Here is a 24614-nt window from a genome sequence, read left to right as displayed (position 1 = left end):
GTTTTGGTCCTGCTAACTTTGAGATGCCCGGGGAAATTCAGATGGTCTGTCTCATGGGTAGTCAAGAGTTTAGAGGCTCCAGGGACAGGTCTGACCTGGAGATAAAATTTTAGTAATCATTAGAATATATGTAACTTGAGACATAGGAACTGGACTCAGACCTATATTTAAGTCTTGGCTCAGACATTATTTGTTTCTCTTTACATAATATGGGATAATATTTAACCCAGGATCTTTGTAAGGTTTCAGTGAAAAACTAGAAAACACTTAGCACATTGAGTTCAAAAGTGACAAAATTATCATTAGCTATTGTTAGATTACAATACAGACTTATGAACAAACTCCTTTATAACCAAAAAACATTTTTAAGAAATGAAATTCACTTAAATGCTATCTGAAATGCATTTGAATGGAAGACTTGTCAAGGATGGTTTGGTGCCCAGATGACAGCGTGGTGCATGCATTGTGTCACCTGGCCAGCAAGACCTAAGTGCGCCTTAGCACCAGGAATGAAAGATACAAGTTCATGTCAGGGTTTTCTGGTAGGCAGCTTATCTCCAGGGGAGCAACACAGGTACAACCTACTCCTTACTCTCCTTAAAATAAACACCTTAGGGAAAGCATTATCTTCTTTTCTCCATATTATGTTGCTTGTAATTCTATACAGTTGATAAAAGAGCAACAGTTTAATATTTGTCCCTCTAAATCAATTTTTCCATGACTCTAAACTCTCAGCCTCTATTTTGGCCCATAATCTGATTTGTACATAATTATGAATTTAATTATTTGTGTTATAAAGTGCCACGTCATTATCAAAGCTAGCAAAATCTGGACCAGAGTAAAGGTTCTATAGAAACCATAATTCTATTTGGTGTTAGGTTTTTATGCTGTGTTTTAGTGGGATGTGTTTAAGAACAGATGGGAAAACCTTTCAAAAAGCAACAAAATGATGAGAAAAAGAAGTCTACTTGGAAAAGTTAAGTAATCATCAGTTTATCTACACAAGGCCACCAAATTGGCCCAATTATTTAAAGAATAGGTTTGATTAGTATCTTCTTGTTTTGCTGTTCTTAAAGGAATCATACAGCATTAAAAAAATTCAACAGCTTTAATTAGCTAGTACCATTCTTGAAATAATTATCTATTTTAAAAGAGTATATGCAAAGATCATCACAATAATCCTTCCCATTCCTATTATGCATGTCCCTTTGAAATAGGACTTCGCTGTTCTTCCCATCCAGAAGGGGAATCTGTTTTTCCAATTCCTGAATCTATGCTGGCCTTTTGACCTACTTTGACTAACAGAATGTGATAGAAGTGATGTCATGTAACTTCTGCTTCAAGAGGTCTTACAGCTTCCTGTTCCTACCTGCCTGGCATGCTGCCTACATATGAAGTTCAGGAAGAAAGGCTAGGAGATAGGTGCAGCCAATAGTCAACACCAACAACCAGTCATGAGTGTGCTCAGTTAAGATGCCAAATGATTCTGCATGATCCCAGATAAGGCCAGTCTGAATCACTGATCTATAGAATTGAGAGTACATAAAATGGTTTTAAAGCACTATTTCTAGGGTGGTTTCTTATGCAGCAATAACAAATGTGTATGTGTGTGTAGAATTTTCCTGCCTTGAAGATGAGAGAATAATTTTAAACCATAAAATGGTCTTAGGTTAATCATCAGGACGTACTTCCAGACTTTAAGGATCAAAAAGTTCCTTAAAGCCATAATAATGTGTCACCTAGGTTGCTGCAGTGAACAATGAAGACATAATTTTTCTGGGATGATTTGTGCAGTGGGATGATTTGTGCAGTGTTTTTAGAGGTAGGATGGTAATTCTAGATGATGTCCAAAGTCTAAGCTCTAGAGCCCTATGAAATTTCAATTAAATTCTTGTGATTTAACAACTCCATAAACTTGGACATAGCATTTTAATGCCTTTCACAAATGACAGGATCTACTGGCTCATCTTTCACATATAGTGTGATCCAAAATGGTTATGGTAGAGTGTAGGCAACATGGTATAGGCAATATAGCATAATGGCTAAGGTCATGAGTCTCAGAGCCAAACTGCTTGGGTTCAAATGCTGGCTCAGTTGCCTATCAGCTGTTATGTACCAGGTAACCTTGAGGAGTTATCTAACCTATTTCTGCCTCAGTTTCCCTACCTGTAGAATGAATTGAATTGTTGATAGGACTAAGTGAGTTATTTAAAAAAATTTTTTTTAAAAGATTTTATTTATTTGAGAGACAGAGAGAGTGAAAGTGAGAGAGAGAGAGAGAACATGAGTGGGGTGAAGAGCAGAGGGAGAAGCAAACTCCCTGCTGAACAGGGAGCCCGATGCGGGGCTCGATCCCAGGGCCCTTGGATCATGACCTGAGCCGAAGGCAGATGATTAACCGACTGAGCCACCCAGGTGCCCCTAAATGAGTTATTCTTGAGCTTAAAACATATTACTCAATACATGTCAGATACTAGTATTATTATAGAAGGGATTGATCTAGGTATTAGACCCAGTTCTGTTACTTTGTGACCTTTAGCAAGTCAGTTAACCTCTCTGGATTTCAGTTTTCTCATTTATAAAGTAAGGTTTACTAGATAATTTCCATGGTTTCTTTTCATCTTTAAAATTCTGATTCAGTATTCCAATATCTGTTTTACCCACACAGACGTTCCAATCTTGTCTATACTTATAATTTCTCAAAAACTGTTTAAAATTCATTCTATTAGCAAGCAATTTTGGGGACCTTCTAGTACCAACCACTCTAAAGTATAAAGACTGCTGCATTTACTCAGGAAGCTAACCATTTTTTACTCATATGTGGCCAGCAAACATTTATAACTCACATATTTGAAGCAATGCCTTTTCAGGTTTATGGAAACTTAAAATTGTATATTCATTTTTTAACCTGTGCTAAATAAATGTGCTTATCGAAGTAGGAAAAGCTCCTCTGGAAATGAAGAAAATATTTCACCTCAAATTTTACCAAAGAGCTCCAATGTTAAATAAAAATTACCTGTAACTCCACTGTTAAGGTGTCACATTAAATTTTTTCGATATGCTTAAGCATACTGCACACAATTAAATATTACACAAAATGATTTTTATTGGCTGCCTAACAAACACCATCATGTGGACATATCATACTTTCTTTTACCTTACATGTAGGTTGTGGCATTACATTTTAGTTTGATGTTGTGTGACGCTTCTTGACAATGGGACAGGAAAAAAATGATCAAACATAACTACGCATGTGACTGGTGTGTAGAATGTACAGTACCTGGAATTCCCTTAAAAAAGTGTATCACTTGGACCACTCTGCTTCCTTTTCCTGTCACCCGTATAATCAAGCTGCTACAATCCCCCAAGACCTATGCAAATGCTCCGTTATTTTCACAATAACGAGTTTATCAATTAATTACTGGACCTACCACAAACTTTCCTATTAATTTTTAAAACAGATTTCAGTCATTCGTTTGCTCTTCCAAGTACACACAGAACCTACCGACTGTTAAACCGCTCTTTCAGGACCCCGCAAACGGACAATTCAAGCTACACAACTGCGGAGATTTTCAGTGGATCTTTCGGCGCGAGAAGATAAAACAAAGCTTTTTCTTCCTTAAAATTTCCTGACCGACAGTGGACACGTATTTGCTTGTAGAACAAAAACTCCGTTCTGGGAGTTGAGGAGGCGGCTCTCCTGCCCCAAGAGGCGACCACACGGGTTTTCGTCATTTGACAGACGACCGCGATCTTCGGGGATTTTCCAAGCAGGACGCGGGCACCGAAGAGGAGGGAAAGTGCGTCCTGCCCACGTGACCCACCTTCGTCGCCTTCAGGTTCTGGAAGAGCAGCGCCGCGGCAACCAATCCCGATCGTCCACCACCAGATAGTTTCCTCCCAAGGACCTGATGAAAACCCCAAAGTGCTGAGAGGCACACTTCGAAAATTCTTAGGTAAAAAAAACAGACTTTTACCATAAGTGTGCTGACAACCTTTTCGGAATCACCACTACTTACGGCTCACCCATTTATCGAGCCTCCTCCTACAGTTCATTCCCGTGCTTTTCCAACCCTCCCAGTTTCGGTCCCAATGGAAGGAGAAAAGCAACAGTTTGCCTGCCCATCAGCCCGCCTCTCAGGCACTAACAGCCCAGGGCTTCGGCTCTCCGTCCGCCCGCGAGAGGACGCGCGGACGAGTAGCCGGCCCGAGAACCCCGGGCGCAAACCCAGCGCCACCGGCCCAGGTTCCCTCCCTTTGCCCGGCCGCAGCGCGTCGCCTCGCCACAGGCCCGGGCGCCCGGCCGGGCGCATGCGCGCGGCGCTCCCGGGCGTGCCGGCCACACTCCCCCCACCCACTCCGAGAGCTTGTCACTTCCTGCCCTCGCCCCATCTCCGTCCGGGGTCAGTCAGTCGCTCCCTGTCGCTGCGGGAGAGTCTCTGCTTCCCCCTTCCTACCCGCTCCGCGGCGGTAGCTCAGGCTCTTCGGGGAGGGGGAGACAGAGAAAGAGAGAGACTGACTTAATAAAGTTTCCTGAAACAACTACTACCAAAAAAGGCCCAAGGTGGGGGGGAACCCCCATTCTTCCCCGCCCCTCTCCAAAAGCCTGAGGGACCGTTGCAGGTGGAGCGGCGCTTGGGGGGGAGCCGGGCTCCGGCGGCAGCCGTTGCCCCGGCGAGGGGCGCCCAGGTCCTGCCCGCTCCGGTTTCGGCTCCTTCGGTGGCGGCGGCGGCTTCTGCGGGGCGGTTCCTCCTGTCAACTGCCTGCGCCCGCGAGCCGCCCGCCCGCCCAGCTCCACAGCGCGGAAGGACGCCGTGAGCCGCCGCCGCCGTCGCCTCGGGCCGCGGAGGGACGTGGTGAGCTGTGGCGCTTCCGCGTCAGCGGCGGCGGGGACTCTTTGGGAGCGCGTCGGGCCCGAACCCCGGTCCCTTCGCGTGGTCTGCCGAGGCTGCGCCAGGTGGGGCCCGAAGCCGCCTCCCACGCCAGGCTGTCTCCGCGGCTGCCCGGCCTGCCTGCCTTCCTTCCGCCTGCCCGCCCTAGGAGTTAAGTAAGTTGGGCGCACTTGGTTATGGGGACTGGGGCTCCGCCGCGGAGACCCCAACGCACGTGCGTAGCGGGAAGGCGCGGCGTGGGCCGGCCGCCGGCGGGAGCCGCACCTCGACCGCCCCCGTTGCCGCGCCCGCCGCCCCGCGGGCCCCGGCGCCAGCCGTGCCCGACGCGCTCCGCGCCTCCGTCTCCGCGCGCGCCCGCCCGGGCCGGCGAGGCCGCTGCCGCCCGCGCAGCCGGCCAGGCCCTCGCCTTGCGCTGCGCGCCCCAGGCTGCGTTTCCGGGTAGGGCGATGAACCTGTGCGGGAGTTTGGGCTGGAGAAGCCTTCGTGCGTTTTTCTTTTTTAGGTTCTAGAGGAAGGTACGGGTCCGTGGAGGGAAAACGGAGGGCGGGTGGAGGGAACGTATCTGGAAAATATAGCCAGAGCCCCCCCAGGAAGTTCAGGGTGAGTGACGGATTTGTGCTTCTTTCAACAGCCAAGCCGCAATGAAGAGCTTCTTACAGTGAAAGGAAAGTAGGTCTCGCCCACTGAAAATGCCTTTAAGGGACAAATACTGTCAGACTGACCACCATCATCACGGATGCTGTGAACCAGGTATACTCCTTTCTTCCTCCAGTTACTTTGCTCTCCGTCAGAGCCACTCTGTCTTGTGTTTTCCTTCCAGTTTTCTTTTCCTTATTTCCTTATTTCCTTATTTAGAAGTCATTTCTAAATAAGCAGCCTATAATTTCCCCCAGCATAAAACTAGTTATGAAGCTAAAATCTTGTACAAACAAGAGGGCTCCCCTGCTTGATCCCTTAAAAAAAGTACTGCAAGTGTCACCTTCAATCTTTTCCACAAGATCAATCACTCAGTCCCTTTTCCTTCTTTCGAGGCAGCCTGCAGTTAGTAGTGTACCTCCGTGTCCTTTGAATGTTTAAAACTGAACACGGGAGAAGATAGGTAGCTGAATGCTAGTATGTCTTCGTGAAAGTGGATTCATTTAAACTTCTAAAAAATTAAGTTTCTTACGCATATTTATTAGGGAATAGTGGTTAAAGCCTAAAAATGAATTTAGTTCGGCTAAAAAAGTTTTTTAAACGCAGCTTGTTGGAAGAATCAGGTTTTGCTGACTGCAACCTTTAAAAATTTTCTTGCACAGAACATACTGTATTGCAAAATAAAAAATCTCGTTATTTAGGTAGAATACATAAGTATTTTCAGGATAGTTTACTCAGTAGAACTGTTTTTAGTTGGATTTATGGAATGAAAAAGTTCCTTTTTTGAGTCTCTTGAAGAATATTAGAAAACTTTGATAAAGGTATATAAACTTGAGTTTTTCTAGTTATCAGAAGTTTGCTGAGTTTTGTCACAAACATTTAGAGGTACAACTTGGAATCATTGAATACATATGTCACTAAACCAAACAAAGGCTATTCTATTCTAGTTTAAAGGCAGGTGTTTGTCATTATTTTTGACCTAAAAGTTATTAGGACTCTTTATGTTTTTGTTTTTTTTTTTTTGTTGGGAGTATGTTAACTGCTCTGATGTACTTGGTTCTGTCACAGTAGAGTTCAAGTAGAGGACTTTTTAGACTAATGGGAAAAAATGGCAGTGGTAAAGAGGAAGAACTCCCATTTTCAGAAAACTTTGATACACATGAGAAAAAATTTGTACTATGGCCCTCTCTCCCCATTGGTTTACTGGAAATCAGTCATAACTTATCTCTGCTAATAATATAGTCCCAGAATGGGATCCAGTTTCTGTTCAACTGCCCATGACCTATTTTCAGCACCCCTTCATACTGCATATTTTGTGTATTTTGTGTGTCGTTTATATTTTATCAAATATTGAATGGAGTTTGTTAGTTTTGAAGTAGAAGGCTGTGAATGCCTTTTATACTTGTGTTCCACTGACCCTTTATTCTAGTTTTTATTTGAGAAATTTCAAGTCATTTAAATTGAATTAGTTAGTGAAATCATTTTCAATAAAACTACTTAGGAGGAAGTTTATGTGTTCATTTATTTATTTCTTTGACAAATTATTACTGAGCACCTGTTAGGTGCTAGGCACTATCCAAGGCAATGGGCATGTAAGTTGTGAACAAAACCGATAAGGTCATTCCTTCATAAAACTTTTGAGTGGGAATAAATAGACAAGTAAATAAATAATTTGTGACCATACCTTATTTAGTGTATTCTGATAATTAAAGTTTTCTAGAGACTTTAATGTCTTTTTAAAGATGTTTTTCAGAGTTGAACTTTTTAATATGTATTGGAACTCCTTTGCTTTTTTTCTCCCTCATTAACAGGAAATCATATAAGTTGCATTAATTTTAAAAATTAAACTTTCTTTTACCAGAAACTTTTTCAGTACAGTTTATTTTTCAGACTACCAGGTCATAAGTAGTTTATGTTTCTTTTGCTTCTTAGCTAGAATTAAACACTTTCTGAAGATTAGTTTGGTGGAAAGCTAGAAGTTTGTTAACTTACAGAATAGTTTATTGTCATTATTTCAGAGGAAGGTAAGTGCTGTGTGGGAGGGTATTTCCAGTACTGAGAGGAATGTTAGGATAGTTTTTAAAAGAGGATGTCTTTAGATGGAGGGAAGAAGATGGCATGCTGTTTGAGAAATTCTTTTGATGGGCAATCATCAGAGGTCTAGCCTCTTTTGAATCAGGAATAGTGGGGCTGGTCCCTGAGCAGTGTGTTCCTGAGGAGGCCTTGATAGGATGGGTCAATTTGTAGTGAAGGGTGGTGATGGAAGCCTGTCGGTGTATGTAAAGTACTTCTTAGTTATGTTTTAAGACTGTTTCTTACAGAACTTTTCAAACATTCAAAAGTAGAGAGAATGGTGTAAGGAACCTGTTGTAAGCGTCACATAACTCAACATGTCAATACATGGACAATCTGTTTTCGTCTCTAATCTCCCTTCTCCACAGTTCTGTTCTCCACCCTCCTACTACTTCCCTACCCTCTATTATTTGTAAGTAAATCGCAGACATCATAAGGAGAAATTTATCTTAAGGGGCTTTTTTTAAGGTAGGAGAGACTGTTAACAAAAGTAGGTATTTGATTCTGGGACGTGTGTTCTTGGAAGGATGTAAAGACAGATGTTAAACTTCTGAGGGTTTGGGTGTTTTGATTGGAGGGCGATGATGGCTTTTTTCCTAATGGTCATGTAAACCGATCTTGGGAGGGATGATAGGGTATATGAGAGGGAACTTTTATAAAATACTAATATATAAAGTTTTTTAGGGTTGAGAGTATGTTTTCAAATGAAGAATCTTTTTTTTTTTTTTTTTTTTTTTTTTACAGTGGGAACTACACAGATCTCTATGCTAAGTGGATGTGTCCATGGATAACTAAGCTAACTCTGGGGTTATTTTGAATGGTGTCTCAGATGTTGATGTGTCTAGTGGTAGCAGTGTTCTGAAGGTGATTAGGTAACAAAATTTTGCTGTAGCTTTGAAATCAGATGTTCTCATGTGGAAATGGAAGCTGGCGTATTAAAGAAAGTTTTCTGGAGCATTTTTAAATGAGGAAAGGGGGACTCCAAGGACAAGTTTCCATTTTTTCTCCATATCCCTCCCTTATTCATTACTGTTTTTTTTTTTTTAATTTTCCCTTTCTAGAATTCTTGCTACTTATAGAGCCAAACCTTGATGCTTTTAGTTCTTTACAATTGTACATTTTCTACCCTCTCTTTTGTAGTTATTTTTTTTTATAAACAGTTGTCAGTTGTTTTGTACAAATAGTGAAAAGAGATCCATCTAATCCAAAGAAATGGTATCATCAGTCTGTTTTACAAATTTCTGCTATTGCATCTTTAAAGGATTGAATTCTACTTCTCTTAGGTTTTGGAAACAGTTTTTCAGTTTTTGGTGTCAGAAAGCAACTGATTTGTACATGATGGTGGTGGTGGTGGTGGTGATAGAACACTTATTGAACACTTAATATATCCCAGGCTCTGTTTTAACCAGTTTACCTGCATTAGCTCATTTAATCCTCATACAACCCTATGATTTAGGTACTTTTATTATCCCCATTTTAGAGTTGAGAAAGAGATCAGAGAGTTTAATTTGCCTTAGTTGTATCTAGAAAATGTCAGAAAAAAATTTCAGTGTAGTAAGTCCAGGTCTGGAGTCTATATTTTTAATCACTGCAGGTAGTGCCAATGTCAGATGTTCTCAAAATGAGTTGTGGGTGCGTGCATGTTCTTAATTCATTTAAAATTCTCCTAATGTATCTCTTAAAATTGGGAAAGTTGTACTTAATAAGATGACTTGGTCCTGAGACAGTTCCTCCCACTTGTGTACACTGAGCACAAGACTTGAAGCCTTAACAGAGAATCTAAGGCTGTGTCTATACACATAGGAGAGCAGGCTTTAGCCTCCTTATCCAGAAAGCTAAATGCTGCCCAAGACCGGGTCCTGAAGCAGTAGCAGCACACATTATTGAAGTAATCCTCCTTATTTTCCCACAGAGTGGATGATCCTGGGTTAAGACGGTAATAGTTGAGTAGAACATTGTAACATATTGAAAAAAGTGAATTAAAGTGACTGGTTTTTCTTTACCAAAAACCATTTCTTTATTTGGTATCTGATGGAAAAACTTCTCCTTTTCAGTTACCTTGTTTCATATCATCATAATCTAATTATATAATTGTACTGTGAACCTGAGAATTTTTTTTTTTTAATTTTTATTTATTTGACAGAGAGACAGCAAGAGAGGGAACACAAGCAGGGGAGTGGGAGAGGGAGAAGCAGGTTTCGAGCCTGATGCGCGGCTCAATCCCAGGACCCTGGGATCATGACCTGAGCTGAAGACAGATGCTTAACGACTGAGCCACCCAGGTGCCCCGAATCTGAGAATTTTGGAAAGCAGACCTCTCTATATGAAAATGAAAATTTTTATTTTTAAAGTGGAAATATTATTTTTACTTATTATAAAAGTGTGTGTGTGTATTTTAATATGCACACTTCTAAAAGCCCAGGCTCAGAAGCACTAGCGAAGTATGAGGCTGAAAATTAAACACCCCGTAAAGTCCACCCTGACAGAACCCTTGTTTTGTTGGTATCCCACCAGACTTTTTTGTGTTTATATTAGTGTCTGTACATACACACACATAAACATTAAATTTCTTTCTTTCTGTATCTATTGAAATGTATATTAATATAAGTGAGATCATATTCTTTAACCTGTTTTTGTTGCTCAGCAGTCTATTATTGACATCCTTTGTCGTTGGTACATGTAGATCTAGATCATGTAGATCTAGCTCATGCTTTCTAATAGCCGTGAAGGATTCTGTTGTAGGGATATTTCATAGTTTATTTAGTCTGGTTCCTACTGAGAGATTTTTAAGTTGTTTGAAATTTTTTCTTTCTTATTTACAGTGCTGCAGAGTGCTGTAGTGAACATTCTTGAACATCTGTCATTGTGCACTTCACTAGTTCTTTCCTTAGGCAGTGAGTGGTTTTTGAGTTTTGCTCTCATAATTGCCCAAAGAGCTGTACTAGATTGTCCAGAGGGTTCTGGAATGGTTTATGAGATGTGGCTAGGACATCATTGCCCTAGAATTTTGATTAAATACAGAGGGTCCTCTTCAAGGGGAATAAAAAGGCAAACATGACGAATATGTAGTAAATAATACCAAAATAGTAAATCTTTGCATTTGAAGCCTTAAGTAGCTTTAATTTAGCCTTGAATTGAGAATAATTTTAGTTATTTTTTTCCCATTATTTCATTTTGCCTTACAAAGATGATGGTGAAGTATATACGAACAAGTGTGATTATCATTAACATGATTGTAGCAAACCATTGTTTTACTACAATAGTAAATGATTTAAATAACCCTTTTTTTGTGGGGATTGGGGTGGGTGTTTGTCTTCCATGTAGTTTATATCCTGGAACCTGGAGATGCTCCTTTGTTACAGCAACCACTACAGACATCCAAATCTGGTATTCAACAAATAATTGAGTGCTTTCGATCAGGTATGAATGTTTTAGGATGTATTTTTCAATCTTCACATAATAGTTAAAAACTACCTAGAAATCCTTAGAATTAATTGTTAAAAAATATTAAAATGTATACATTGGTTTTATAGAATACTTTTAATTGTCATATTTTTAAAAAGTGAATAAATATTGACTTGATCTAGATTTCTTTGTCAGTACTATATATTATATATTAATATAGCAATAAACTTATTTAGTGTGATTTAAAGAAATATATGTGGTATCTTTATTGGTAATGTGCCTCTTCTAACAATTTATTGTTATTTTTTGGCATATTTTTGTAAACCCTCAATGGGCACTAGTATCTTATACTGGGTCTTTATAAGCATTGGCAGAGTAGATTATTCAGAATATCTGAGATGTCACTTGTTCTAGATTAATTACTTTATCGTCTCTGTTTATGTGACTCACCTTCTCCTGCCTAACCCTGGAGTTTCAACATCTTTGATAGAACGCAAGACAGGAAAAATACTTATTCCAGTCCCTGGTCTCTTTGGATACATTTGTTTAGCTTTGCTTTCTATTAGATTATTGTAACAGTTGCATGTATAATAATGTGCAGTTGCAGTCCAATGCTTTAAAATAGGTGTTGCTTACTACATATATATGACTGAGAACTGTTGGAACTCCTTTCTCAGTGAGATCTTGGGTTGCTGTGATTCTTACGATTCACTTATCCACCTTTTGTAGATTTGTCTTCTCTGACATTGCAGACTGTTGCGTCAGATATAAACAAACAAATACACATGATTGATGGGACACCTAACTGATGGAAACTTAAAGGATTAGAATATCTTATTATTTTAAAGCTTACTATTTTAATGAAAAATTTCTGAGATTAAAAGGAAAAGGTATTTATATGTAACCACTTGTTTTGTATTGATAAATGCTTTGAGGTGCCTATTTTTAAGTCATTGTAAAGAGAAATAGCATATATTTGCTTTATTTTAGGATCTAAGAAATAGATTGCTCCTTAATCTAAAATAAAATGTTTTTATTTCTGACTTTCTGAGATCTGTTTCTTGGATTTTTAATCTATAGTCCTTATGGCATTGCTTTTATGTATATTTAATTCAGTAAGTATTGAGTGTATACTCATGCCTTGCTCATGTTGAATGGTGGTATAACCTATTTTAGGGTGTTTTTTGTTGTTTTTATTTTTGATAGTTGCCCTTCATTAACAGAAGTAACTGACGGGTCAGGTTTTCCTATGATAAATACAATTAAAATTTTACTTACTAGGGGCAGTATTTATAATATATTTCTGGCATAACGGAAGAATGATTAGTTTCTGGTCATAGTAAGAGTTTTTTTAGCTACCTTTAGTAGATAATTCTTTTTGTTCTTTCTCATGGAAATGAAGGTAGTAGCTTTTCACATTTAGTTATGTTCTTTACTATAGTTATTTTTTTCTTTTTTTTTTTTTTTAAAGAGAGGGAGAGAGAGGGGTGGGAGGGGGAGAGGGAGTGGGAGAGAATCTTAAGCAGGCTTCACACCCAGTGTGGAGGCAGATGTGGGGCTCAGTCTCACGACCCTGAGATTATGACCTGAGCTGAAATCAAGAGTCAGCTTGATTTAACCGACTGAACCACTCAGGTGCCCCTAGAGGTTTCTTTTTTAAAATCCAAAATTTGGAATGAATAAGATTATTTTATACTACTTCACTTTATTATAGTGTTATTTGATTAAGAAGTTAGAATTGGTTTATCATAAATGCTTTGTCTTGTAAAATATACTTTTTCAGGAAGATCCTGTTCTCAAAATCCGTGCTTAACTTTGGAAGATGAATATTTAGAAATGAAATCAATTGTTTTCCTTTTGCACTGTGCTCATGTCTGTTTTCTGTATTTGCTATTTCTTTACAATCTAAAGAAAAGGGTCTGTAAGGGGCACCTGGGTGGCTCAGTCAGTTAAGTGTCTGCCTTCAGCTCAGGTCATGATCCTGGAGTCCCAGGATTGAGTCCCACATCGGGCTCCCTGCTCAGTGGAGAGTCTGCTTCTCCCCCTGCCTCTGCTCTTTCCCCTGCTCATTCTCTCTCTCTGCCTCTCTCTCACTCTCTCTCTCTCTCAAATAAATAAATAAATAAATCTTTAAAAAAAAAAGGGTCTGTGAAATGGGTAAAATGTTCTTTTTTAAATGTCTCCTGACCTTTCAAATTCAGATTTGCCTTCTGAGTTATGTTTTATTTAGGTAAATTCTGAAAATACTATAAATTTAATTCTGAGTACCATTTAATTTAAATTAGAAGTGATTTAGAAATATGTTTAGCAGGACAAAGAACTTATTTTGGATTTAAAAAAAGGAATTCTTTTACTTTGTTAATGTGTCTCAGAACTAAGCAATTTTAATTTCCTCAAGATTGTAATCTTTTATATATCCGTGTAATCTAAAGTTTGCTAAGGTAGTTCTTCAGCACTGAAGTATCCAAGCCCTGGCTGACTGAAACTTTGGGAGGATAGAATGGAAGTTTGGGCCACATGACTTAGGGACGAAGATCCATTCTTACCCCTAAGTTCTTCCTGGTCCCATTCTACTCCCAACCACACCTTCAATGACTCATTCCTTTCTAGACTCTTTTCATTATAGCTGGGTCACACACATCGCATTTAAAGAATTATCCGAAGTCTATGCTTTTGCTCTTGTTAACCTATAGAGGCCAAGTCAGGTGTGACATTAGTAATGTGTTAGGATATCTAGCTTAATCTTTAAGCTCAGATAGTTGTCTTCAGCTACTGTATCATTTCTAAGTGACTCACCTCCTGTCTACACTGGGCTGTCTATGACTTGGTATTAATTCCTACCCAAGCTGGAAGTTCCTAAAAGGCTGAGGAAGGAGTTAACTCATTTTTTTAGGTCTACCAGCCCCACATGTGCTGTACTAACTGCTTGATCAGTTTTGACTTGTTCTCTTTGCTTCACATTTCAGTTTTTGCTTTGGACTGTTTTTCTGTTTTTAAATGATAAATCTTTCTTGACCTCTGATAATCTTTTTATTTCTGGCTGCTTCACTTGTAAATTAATTTGAATAGATTTTTCTTTTTGGAATTAAGTAATATTCCTATATTGGAATAAGTAATATTATTGGATTAAGTCATAAGTGCCTGTGGTTTAAAAATAAAAAGGAAGTATAAAAGGATATACAGAAATACAAAAAATAAGTCTCTCTGCTCAGGCAACCACTGCTACACGATTTGTGTGTCTTCTTCCAGAGACCGTATATACATATACAAGCATATATATATCCCTCACTTTTTTCCCCAGTATGAATGGTAGCTGAATCTGCACACTGTTATGTATTTTTGCTTTATTAACAGTACATTTCACTGTTGTTTGACATTTGTCCATAGATAAATACCTCATTTTTTTTAGAAGGCTGCTTATTTTGCTCCAACCTACAGATTTTCTACTCTGACATCCCTGATGGTTGGATGACTTTGAGACATGCTGTTTGCTCTGTATCCCTGGCTTTTGGTACTATCTTGACTGGGCCCTGCCTTTTGCTAGAGCACTGCCTTAGCTCTGTTAATCCTTCTAGGATCACATCTGTGACGTGGTGTCTTCAAATTTCTCTCCTTTTTATTGACGCTTTTATTTTAGCTTCCTTTCTTCCTGAACTGAAACAGAATTGTAAGTAACAACAACAAAAAAGGTGTACTTGCATGAGACATTTATTAAAATCGATTTAATTGAGCTTAATATTCTTTCTTAGTCTCTTAATCTTCTGGTGCAGGCAAAGGAGCTATTGAATGCCCTAAGATTAGAAACAGAAAAATGGGGAGAAAAGAGAAGGATAATCATTTAGTCTGGCATTCAAAACTGGTCTTTCATGTGAAGTTGACATTGTTTTTTTGAAATCTTGAAACATATTGTAAAAAGATAATATAAATTATCTGTCTATAAAATACTGCTGTGTGCAAGGAAGGGCATCTTTTCTGACTCTTAGGGAGGAGTAAATGGTAGCGAAAAATGAGAATTAGCTTTGTGTTGTATTTGCTATTGTCATTATCATCTTAGGTTTGGTCATTTAACGTCTTAGAAGAGTTGTTTGTTTCGTTTTGGTTTTGTACTGTTTAAAACAAGATTACCTGCATTTAGTGTAAGCTGTTCCTGGATGGCGATGCCTCAGTCCTGACTCAGCAGACAAAAACTTAGGATGGAAATGTGATTTATCAGAGATACATAAGATAAGAGAGTGCTATATGATATGGGTTTTGTTTTTGGTTGTTACACAACAATAGTAGGAAATTTAAAATCAGACTAGATATTTTTTGGATGAATAAGACAGATGTAGATTTGTTTGATTTGTCGTTCTTACATTCTTCAAGGAATGTCATCTGAGGCTGTGTTCCTAGAAGAGCAGACATTTATATTAGTCTGGGAACTTCTTAAGGGCACAGATCAGATCCTTCATCCCATGTTTCCAGTGAATAGCATTGCAACCTCATATTTAATAGGTGTTCAATAAATGTTTGTGAGACTAAACTTAAAGATTCACCAAGTAGGCACTAGAATAATTTTATTCTGCTTATAAATTTATTGTATTATGTGGCAGTGTTCCATAATTAACCTAGTAATTTTTTTTAAGGATTTTATTTATCCATTTGAGAGAGAGAGAGAGAGCGTGCACAAGCAGGGGGAGAGGCAGAGGGAGAGGGAGAAAGCAGACTCCTGCTGAGGAGGGAGCCCGATGCAGGACTCAATCCCAGGACCCTGAGATCATGACCTGAGCCGAAGGCAGACACTTAACCATCTGAGCCACCCAGGCGCCCCTAACCTAGTAATTTTTTTTTAACCAACTCTTGTAGGTGGTTTTAAGAAATCAATTTAAATTTTCTTAAGTTTTCCCTATTTTTTAACCTTTAAGTACTTTTGTTAAGGGATGATCAGTTAGAAATTTCCTTCATATACTGGCCTTGGAAATCAGTTTTGACAGGAATCACAGATTTGCTTGCAGTGTTGAGATGATACTGTGTTTAAACAGTCATGCTAAAAATGATTGAGCTTATGTGTGAATCATCATGAAGCAAGCAGTATAGCATTTAAAAATCATTACTGCTACAACTTAAAATGGTCATTGACCAACATATCCATATATTAAAGAAAAAAATGAAAGCTTATTTTTGGCACAGAAGAGTTAGAATTAATATCAATCATGTAAAGTGATTGCCATCCATCCTAATGTAAAACTGAATACTGATTCCTTTTGAAAAAAATCTTGTAAACATTTTTCTCAGTATATACAGTGTATTTGATATTAAGGAATAGCACATGACTAAACCCTTGATGAGGTTTAGGTAATTTTTACTGAGCACCTATTATGAGAATCTGAAATATTCACTAATTAGTTAATTTCTAGGCATCAAAAGCCTTACCCTTAGTGGGCTGTGTAGTTTTTTTTTTTTTTTTTAAAGATACTGATTAATGATCTATGTAATCAGTAAACAGTGACTTCAAAGGTAGTTTTAAAACCCAGGGCAAGAAAAAGTTACTAATATGGGAAAAGGAATAATTAGTAGTAAGATTGCATGGGTCTCTTTCAGGATCCAGGGCAGTGGAAGAACTTAATGTTGCTGTCTAGATGACCATGTCTGTTGTCTCAGGTGATGAAAGTTTTAGCTGTTGACAGAGGCACAGTTGATTGGCTGTGTCTAATTGTTAGTAAGCAAAGCAGTCACAAAATGGTAGCTGACAAGACCATTATGACCAAAGTCATTATGACCACATGGGAAAAACAACAAAACCTTAAATGGTAACTAAAAACTAACTTAGGGAAAAACTTCTATTGTCTGTATTTATGGAATGGGCAACATCTTATTTTTCTCATTTGTAGATTGTATAAGTTGAATTAGAAAATCTGAGGTCTCTTTTTTTGACTTACCTGGCAACTTATATAGACTAAAAAAAAAAAAATCTAATTTATAGAGAACGTTTCCTTAAACATAAAGCTGTCTAGTATGTCATTTAGCAAACCTCAATCAGGCATAGTCCTCTGAGGGCTGGGAATATAGTGGGTAATCATTAAAGGTATCTTCTCTGTCCTTTTAGAGCTTCCATTTTAATGGGACTACAGAAAAATAATTAATTACAAGATAGTGGGATAATATAGTACAGATGTATAGGGTGCTGTGGGAGTAGGGGTGAAGAATTTGTAACAAAAAACAGGAATCAGAAGACTTCCTGGGGGATGCGACTTCTAACCTGGAGTTTTTTTTTTTTTTAAAGATTTTATTTATTTGAGAGAGAGTGAGAGAGAGAGCATGGGGGCGGGGGAGGGGGCGGGAGTCAGAGGGAGAAGCGGACTCCTCACTGAGCAGAGAGCCCGATGTAGGACTCGATCCTGGGACTCGATCCTGGGACTCCGGGATCATGACCTGAGCCAAAGGCAGTCGCTTAACCAACTGAGCCACCCAGGTGCCCCAGAGTTTGAAGGATTACTAGAAGTGAGCCAGACCAGGGAAGTGGAAGATTGTTATAGGCAGAGAGAAAAAAAAAACATAGGTGAAGGCCTGAAAAGTGAGAGAGAGAAACAATTTGGTGAACCCATGGCTCTGAAAGAAATTTGATGTACCGGCATCAGCACAACTGTGCTTGTATGTGTGTATGTGTATGTGTAGGTGGGGTGCAGTGGGGGAAGCATTTGTGAATTATTATTAAGAGTGATGAGTTTAGGTTAGAGCCAGAGATTTTTTTAGGGGGATGCTATTGGAAACGAATAGACACTTTGCTGAATATAACTAGTTCTATAACTAGGACTAAAGAATATCTCTCTCTATAGATTTTTTAATTTTTAATTAATTTTTATGGTTGAGAGAAACTGGTGGGCAAAGTGAGATCTCTGATTTAGGGATGCAGTCTTATATTTTTAGCAGTAACTGTTTTTTATGTATAACCTCATACTTTTTTTTTTTTTAAAGATTTTATTTATTTGACAGAGAGAGTGAGAGAGCACAAGCTGAGGGAGCAGTAGAAGGAGAGGGAGAAGCAGGCTTCCCGCTGAGCAGGGAGCCCGATGTGGGGCTCGATCCCAGGACCCTGGGATCATGACATGAGCCGAAGGCAGATGCTTAACCATCTGAGCCACCCAGGCGCCCCTTAACCTCATACTTTCTATTTAAATCTTCAGCTGAGTTCTTAAGTTAAATCTCGTTCAGCTTGTTTTTGCATTCCTCTTCAATCTTTTTTGACTATCTTTAAAGGCAGAATTGAATCTTTAGCATGGGTCTAGCAGGTATTTCAATTTAGAATTAAAGTGTGCAAAATTTTCTATGTTTTCTTCTTACTGGTGCTACACTTAACTATACTTGGGAATTATATGTAGATATGTTAGGTTTATCTAAAATATTTCACATTTAAGCATTTTTTTTCTATCTTAAAATTGATTTTCCCTATATACTTACTTTATGGATCAAAACCTTATCAGAATCTATTCCCTTTCACATTGGTTGTAAAAGTTGGAGGTTATGGCAAGTAAAATAATACTGAATTTTTCTAAAGCTGTCTTTGATGTTGAATAAAGATTTTTATTTATTAAAAAAAATACTTTTGTCATCAGTCTACCTCTCATAGTTTGTCGTCACTTAGGAGGTTAACTATGAACTAAACACGTTAGCAGTCTATTGCCAGTATATTTTGTTATGTGAAGTGGACTAAGAAGGTGCGTGTGTGTGTGTGTGTGTGAATTTACTTTTATATAAGGAATAATACTCAGGCTGTCCTCTGAATCTTTTTAAGTTTATGTTTTCTGATTTTGTGGTAATACGGTTTAGTGCAGTAAACCATTGATTCGGATTTGAGAAATGGTGGAGATGATTTCATTATATTTATTTTTTCCCAGTAGAAACCCAGATGTGTAATTTAATTTTTCTGGGATTTAGGTTCATATTTTCTTTCATGATTCTCTAAGATAGGTTTGGTTTGGTTTGTTCATTTTACAAGATGGATAGTATAGTGTGTTTACTCTTTAGTAGTCCCAGAGCTTAACAGAGTGTCAAGTACTTGTGGCATGATGGAAGAACACTTTGTACCTCGATAGTTTTAAAGTTTTTTTTCAGGACACATTTGTTTTTTCCTCTTGAAGTCGATATTATTAGCATCTTTTTTATTTGAGGAAATTAAAGGCTAATTAATTAGTAAAGCATGGCAGATCAATTTTGTCAGTTTACCTGTGGCAAAAAACCTGTAGGAAATAATGGTAAAAGATCTTCTATTTGTGTTTTATTCCTGGTGGATGTTTTTATTTTAAAGATTGGATGCTCATTGCCATTTATTTTTTTTCCTGCCTTTTGATCTTCTGTCATAGTGCTTAGATTCCCTATATCAGTGGCATTTCTTCAACTAATCTTTACTGAGCATTGCTAGACCTGAATACTTTGTAGTTGTAAATAAGACAGGTTTGGTCTTGGCTGCTTTGGAGTTTATAATCTAGTGGGGAAGACAGGCTTTAAATTATTTTAAACTGTAAACTATCAGTATTTAATTAGTTGCACTTGGAGTGAGTTTTTGAGGGAGAAAGGCTTTGAATAAATTTATAGTGGTATCAAGAGGCCTAAGCAAAATTCAAATTATGGATAAGGGTTCTCTACTCTGACACTCAATGGCCATAATTCCATGTTGGCCCAAAACCTTGAAGTAATTTGAGCTGAATTTAAAGAAAAAGTCACAGGCAATCTTGTGACACAGTTTTGATTTTTTTTAAGGAATCAGGGGAAAACGTATTACAGAACTCCATGTTCACGTCTTATTGAGGAAGGGAGCTATAGGAACCAGCCAGAAACTTTGGCAAGGAGTAAGGGGTTGGGGGGGAGGGGCATGTTTAATTCTGCTTTCCCCTTCCAGATCTGTTGAATCAGAATCTCTAGAGGTGGGTCATGTATATCTTTATTCCCAGTTTATTGTGATGATCAGCCAGATGTTTGAACCACCGTTGGGATATTCTAAGAATTGATTGGCTGCTGAATTAGAAAAAGAATATCAATTTTAGCTGTCATAATATCCAGGTGATGATAGAATTTTACTTAAAATTTAGTTTATAACTTAGTTTTGAATACAAATGGTGGAAATTGGCAATGCCTATATTTTGTTTGCAAAGTGTAATTGCACTTTGGTTTGTCAACAGTGGTTGCCCAGTTTAAAAATGCATGTTAAAGTTACCTTTTGTGTTAAGTTTTATTTTCTTTTTTCCTTCAGGAACTAAACAACTTAAGCACATTTTATTAAAAGACGTGGACACTATTTTTGAATGTAAATTATGCCGCAGTCTCTTCAGAGGATTACCAAATTTAATTACCCATAAAAAATTCTACTGCCCACCAAGTCTCCAGATGGATGACAGTAAGTTTTATTCATATATTGAGTTATACATTTTACAGTTAAGTATTCTTATACTGCAGCTGTACGTTTGTGTTAAAATGGTATCAATAATTTAATGATGGGGAATAAAATTAAATATTAGACTTAATGTTCATTTTCTTAGGTACTTTCATACTTTTTACTTGGGTTTTTCTAAAGATATATGAGGTTAGGTTTATGAGTATATTTATTTATATTAAGATACTGGATATTGTTTTTGAATGTTTATATGGACCATATAGTTTATATTCAGGATTTTTCTAAGTTAAAATGTGAGTGATTAAGGGGGATATTGGTATTTTTCGTTTTTACTTCTTTTAACAACTTGCTACCTATGACTGATAATTTACCAAGATTATCCTTAAGTAAATGAGAAGGTTAGAGCAAAGAATGAGTAAATGAGTTGATTTCTTGGGAATGGTGAAGAGCATTAAAAAATATTAACCTTTCTATTTTTTTCTGGGTCTTGATTTGAAGATCAGTTTTGTTCTCAGTGAAATTTATTTATAACTCAATCATTTTATCAGAAATGAGATTGTGTTATAGGCCGGTTTGAGATCTGAAGTAGCTTTATGCGATGAAGGCAGATTGTAGGCTAATAAAGTCTTTGTGGAACCGAATGTTGGATTAAGTGTATTGCCTTTGTATGATTAAGTTAGCAGTATATGTAATGGTATTACTTTCTTGCTTTAAAGAACTGATACAAATTCCTTAAAGTATTTTAATAAGTAATAGGTTACTTTCATTATTTCTTGTTCAGGGGTTTAACTCTTTGTGGATTTACAAATTACAGAACTTATTTTGTCAGTTTGATACTATAGTTGCATTGTGGAGTTTGTGCACTTTTCAACTTAACTTTTTTGGGATGGGAATGAAATGAAAACTCCAAATATCAAAAGTACCACTTAATTACTAGCATGAAGCTGATTTAAAGTATACTATAGGACATAGTTGAAATAAAAATTTCATTTTTGGAAATTTTTCCTAGTACTGTTAGATCTTATTATACTTGTTTTTATCATTGAGATATAAATGAAAAGGCAGTCTGTAGGGATTAGTTTCAGATCTGATCTTTTAATAAAATATTTCTGGTAGTTATTCTTGTTTTTAGTGTAGAGTTGACTTTTAGAAATATAAATAAATGGATTTGTTGGATTATTGTATATTTTTCTTAGCAATAGTCATTCTAGAAATACTTCTGTGAAAGTGTTATCCTTATAGACACTACTTTATCCCTTTTAAATGGGAAGATTACTAGAAGAGCAATAATGAATCATTTCTTGTTTTCTAAATATCAGATTTGATGCTGTGTTTGTAGCTAGATTTTAGAATTGTATGTGGAAACATAATCAATGTTAGATAAATCTGGTATAGTAGTAGGAATATTTGGTTGCCTATAGGGAATGCAATTATTGCACAAGTAAATAAAACTAGCTGTTTTTGGAATAAATCTATAGTTTTTAATCACTTGTTTGAATGGGATGGTACCATGTTAAGAAGCCCTGTAATAGCAAACACTTCTCTACATGTCATTCATATTTATATCCTACAAATCTTTCTTTTTCATTTCCATAAGATCTTGTAAGTGTCCCTTTCTACAAGTAGATTAGGTTATTATGGATTAAGTTAATACGAACACTGTTATGTTTTCTAAAAAAAGAATCATTTTTATATATAATAGTACGTTCTTCATGATGTTTTATCCATCTTGGGTTATGAGAACTTTGATATGCCTTTGCTAGGCTGAAAATTTTAGACTAAAAATTTGAAATATTGTTTTAATTGTTTAGGACACTCATGTGCTTATATAGTTGGTATTAAGGGCACTTAGGAGTGGAAGTATCTCTTCAGATTGCATTTATTCCTTAACATTTGTGTACATTGATGAGATTTTAAATTAATTTTAGTTTAATTAATTCTAGTTTTAAAACACGGAAAAGTAGATAATGCTCTTCTAAAAATAAATATAAACCAGTAATAAATTTTTAGGTAGAGGTTCATAATACATTTTTAAATTTTAGAGAGCTAGAACAGGCACATTATTTCAGATTAAAATGTTGTTTTTTCCTTAACAGACCTTCCTGATGTAAATGATAAACAAAGCCAAGCCATAAACGATCTCCTAGAAGCCATATATCCAAGTGTGGACAAGCGAGAATATATTATTAAGCTAGAACCCATAGAAACTAATCAAAATGCAGTGTTTCAGTATATTTCAAGGACTGATAATCCTACTGAAGTCACAGAGTCAAGCAGTACTCCTGAACAGACCGAAGTTCAAATACAGGAAACCAGCACTGAACAGTCTAAAACAGTCCCAGTTACAGATACAGAGGTGGAGACTGTAGAGCCCCCTCCTGTTGAGATTGTTGCAGATGAAGTTGCACCTACATCTGATGAGCAACCTCAGGAATCACAGCCTGACTTGGAAACTTCTGACAATTCTGATTTTGGTCACCAGTTGATATGTTGTCTTTGTAGAAAAGAATTCAATTCCAGACGAGGTGTTCGTCGTCACATTCGAAAAGTACACAAGAAAAAGATGGAAGAACTAAAAAAGTACATTGAAACACGAAAGAATCCAAATCAGTCCTCTAAAGGACGCAGTAAGAATGTTCTAGTTCCAATAAGTAGGAGTTGTCCAGTATGTTGTAAATCATTTGCTACAAAAGCGAATGTAAGGAGGCATTTTGATGAAGTTCATAGAGGACTAAGAAGGGATTCAATTACTCCTGATATAGCAACAAAGCCTGGGCAACCTTTGTTCCTGGATTCTGTTTCTCCTAAAAAATCTTTTAAGACTCGAAAACAAAAGTCGTCTTCAAAGGCTGAATACAATTTAACTGCATGCAAATGCCTTCTTTGCAAGAGGAAATATAGTTCACAAATAATGCTTAAAAGACATATGCAAATTGTCCACAAGATAACTCTTTCTGGAACAAACTCTAAAAGAGAGAAAGGCCCTAATAACACTGCCAGCAGTTCAGAAATAAAAGTTAAAGTTGAACCAGCAGATTCTGTAGAATCTTCACCCCCTTCCATTACCCATTCTCCACAGAATGAATTAAAGGGAACAAATCATTCAAATGAAAAAAAGAACACACCGGCAGCACAGAAAAATAAAGTTAAACAAGACTCTGAAAGCCCTAAATCAACTAGTCCGTCTGCTGCAGGTGGCCAGCAAAAAACCAGGAAACCAAAACTTTCAGCTGGCTTTGACTTTAAGCAACTTTACTGTAAACTTTGTAAACGTCAGTTTACTTCCAAACAGAACTTGACTAAACACATTGAGTTGCACACAGATGGGAATAACATTTATGTTAAATTCTACAAGTGTCCTCTTTGCACTTATGAAACTCGTCGGAAGCGTGATGTGATACGACATATAACTGTGGTTCATAAAAAGTCATCCCGCTATCTTGGGAAAATAACAGCCAGTTTAGAGATCAGAGCTATAAAGAAACCCATTGATTTTGTTCTAAATAAAGTGGCAAAAAGAGGCCCTTCGAGGGATGAGGCAAAACATAGCGATTCAAAACATGATGGCACTTCTAACTCTCCTAGTAAAAAGTATGAAGTAGCTGACGTTGGTATTGAAGTAAAAGTCACAAAAAACTTTTCTCTTCACAGATGCAATAAATGTGGAAAGGCATTTGCCAAAAAGACTTATCTTGAACATCATAAGAAAACTCATAAGGCAAATGCTTCCAATTCACCTGAAGGAAACAAAACCAAAGGCCGAAGTACAAGATCTAAGGCTCTTGTCTGGTGAGGAACAGTTACAGAGTTTTGCTTTTTTCCCCCCATCGAACTAAAAAAATCATTTGACCATAATTTATAGCTGGTTCCATTTTTAACACATGTTTGCTTCCATATATCTTATGGCAATGGGAACTGCAAGAGTAATGTGCATATTGCATTTACCTCTTCAGTGACCTTTATTCCAGTGGCTTGGGAACAAAAGTTAACTTCAGAACTTATCTTTCACAGGACAATACAATATAGTTGTAGGGTAGATGGCACAGGGTCAGTGCTTTCCTCCCAATGTTGTAAAATATATACATTTATATTGGCTTATGTTTACAATAGAAGTCTTCTGTTTAACTAACTTTGCACAGGTTTAATTCGGTTTAGTGACCTAGTCTACTAATACATTGTAGAAAAAGTGAAATATATTAGAATGAATTTGTGAAGGCGATAATTAGAGGAAAAGTCTTTTG

General features: G+C 37.4%; 1 protein-coding gene across 3 annotated transcripts in view; it reads left to right on the top strand.

The window, feature by feature from the left end:
* Nucleotides 1-4408: 4408 nt before the first annotated feature.
* The window catches only part of ZNF800 (zinc finger protein 800), a 45799-nt gene continuing 25593 nt past the window's right edge, over nucleotides 4409-24614 (top strand). For 2 of the 3 annotated variants that reach the window (XM_088018686.1, XM_028104858.2), the window contains exons 1-5: nucleotides 4409-5047; nucleotides 5524-5642; nucleotides 10926-11021; nucleotides 20233-20376; nucleotides 22470-24162. In XM_088018686.1, the coding sequence (XP_087874812.1) occupies nucleotides 5582-5642; nucleotides 10926-11021; nucleotides 20233-20376; nucleotides 22470-24162 (1994 nt within the window). In that variant the 5' untranslated portion in view covers nucleotides 4409-5047; nucleotides 5524-5581. The remainder of the gene's footprint in view (nucleotides 5048-5523; nucleotides 5643-10925; nucleotides 11022-20232; nucleotides 20377-22469; nucleotides 24163-24614) is intronic. The other variant, XM_088018687.1, reaches the window with a different exon arrangement.

This window comes from Eumetopias jubatus, unplaced genomic scaffold (genome assembly GCF_037043125.1).
Source record: "Eumetopias jubatus isolate StellerSeaLion01/CBP00866 unplaced genomic scaffold, mEumJub1_p1.0 scaffold_14, whole genome shotgun sequence".
NCBI lineage: Eukaryota > Metazoa > Chordata > Mammalia > Carnivora > Otariidae > Eumetopias > Eumetopias jubatus.
This window is presented reverse-complemented; position numbering and strand designations above follow the sequence as displayed.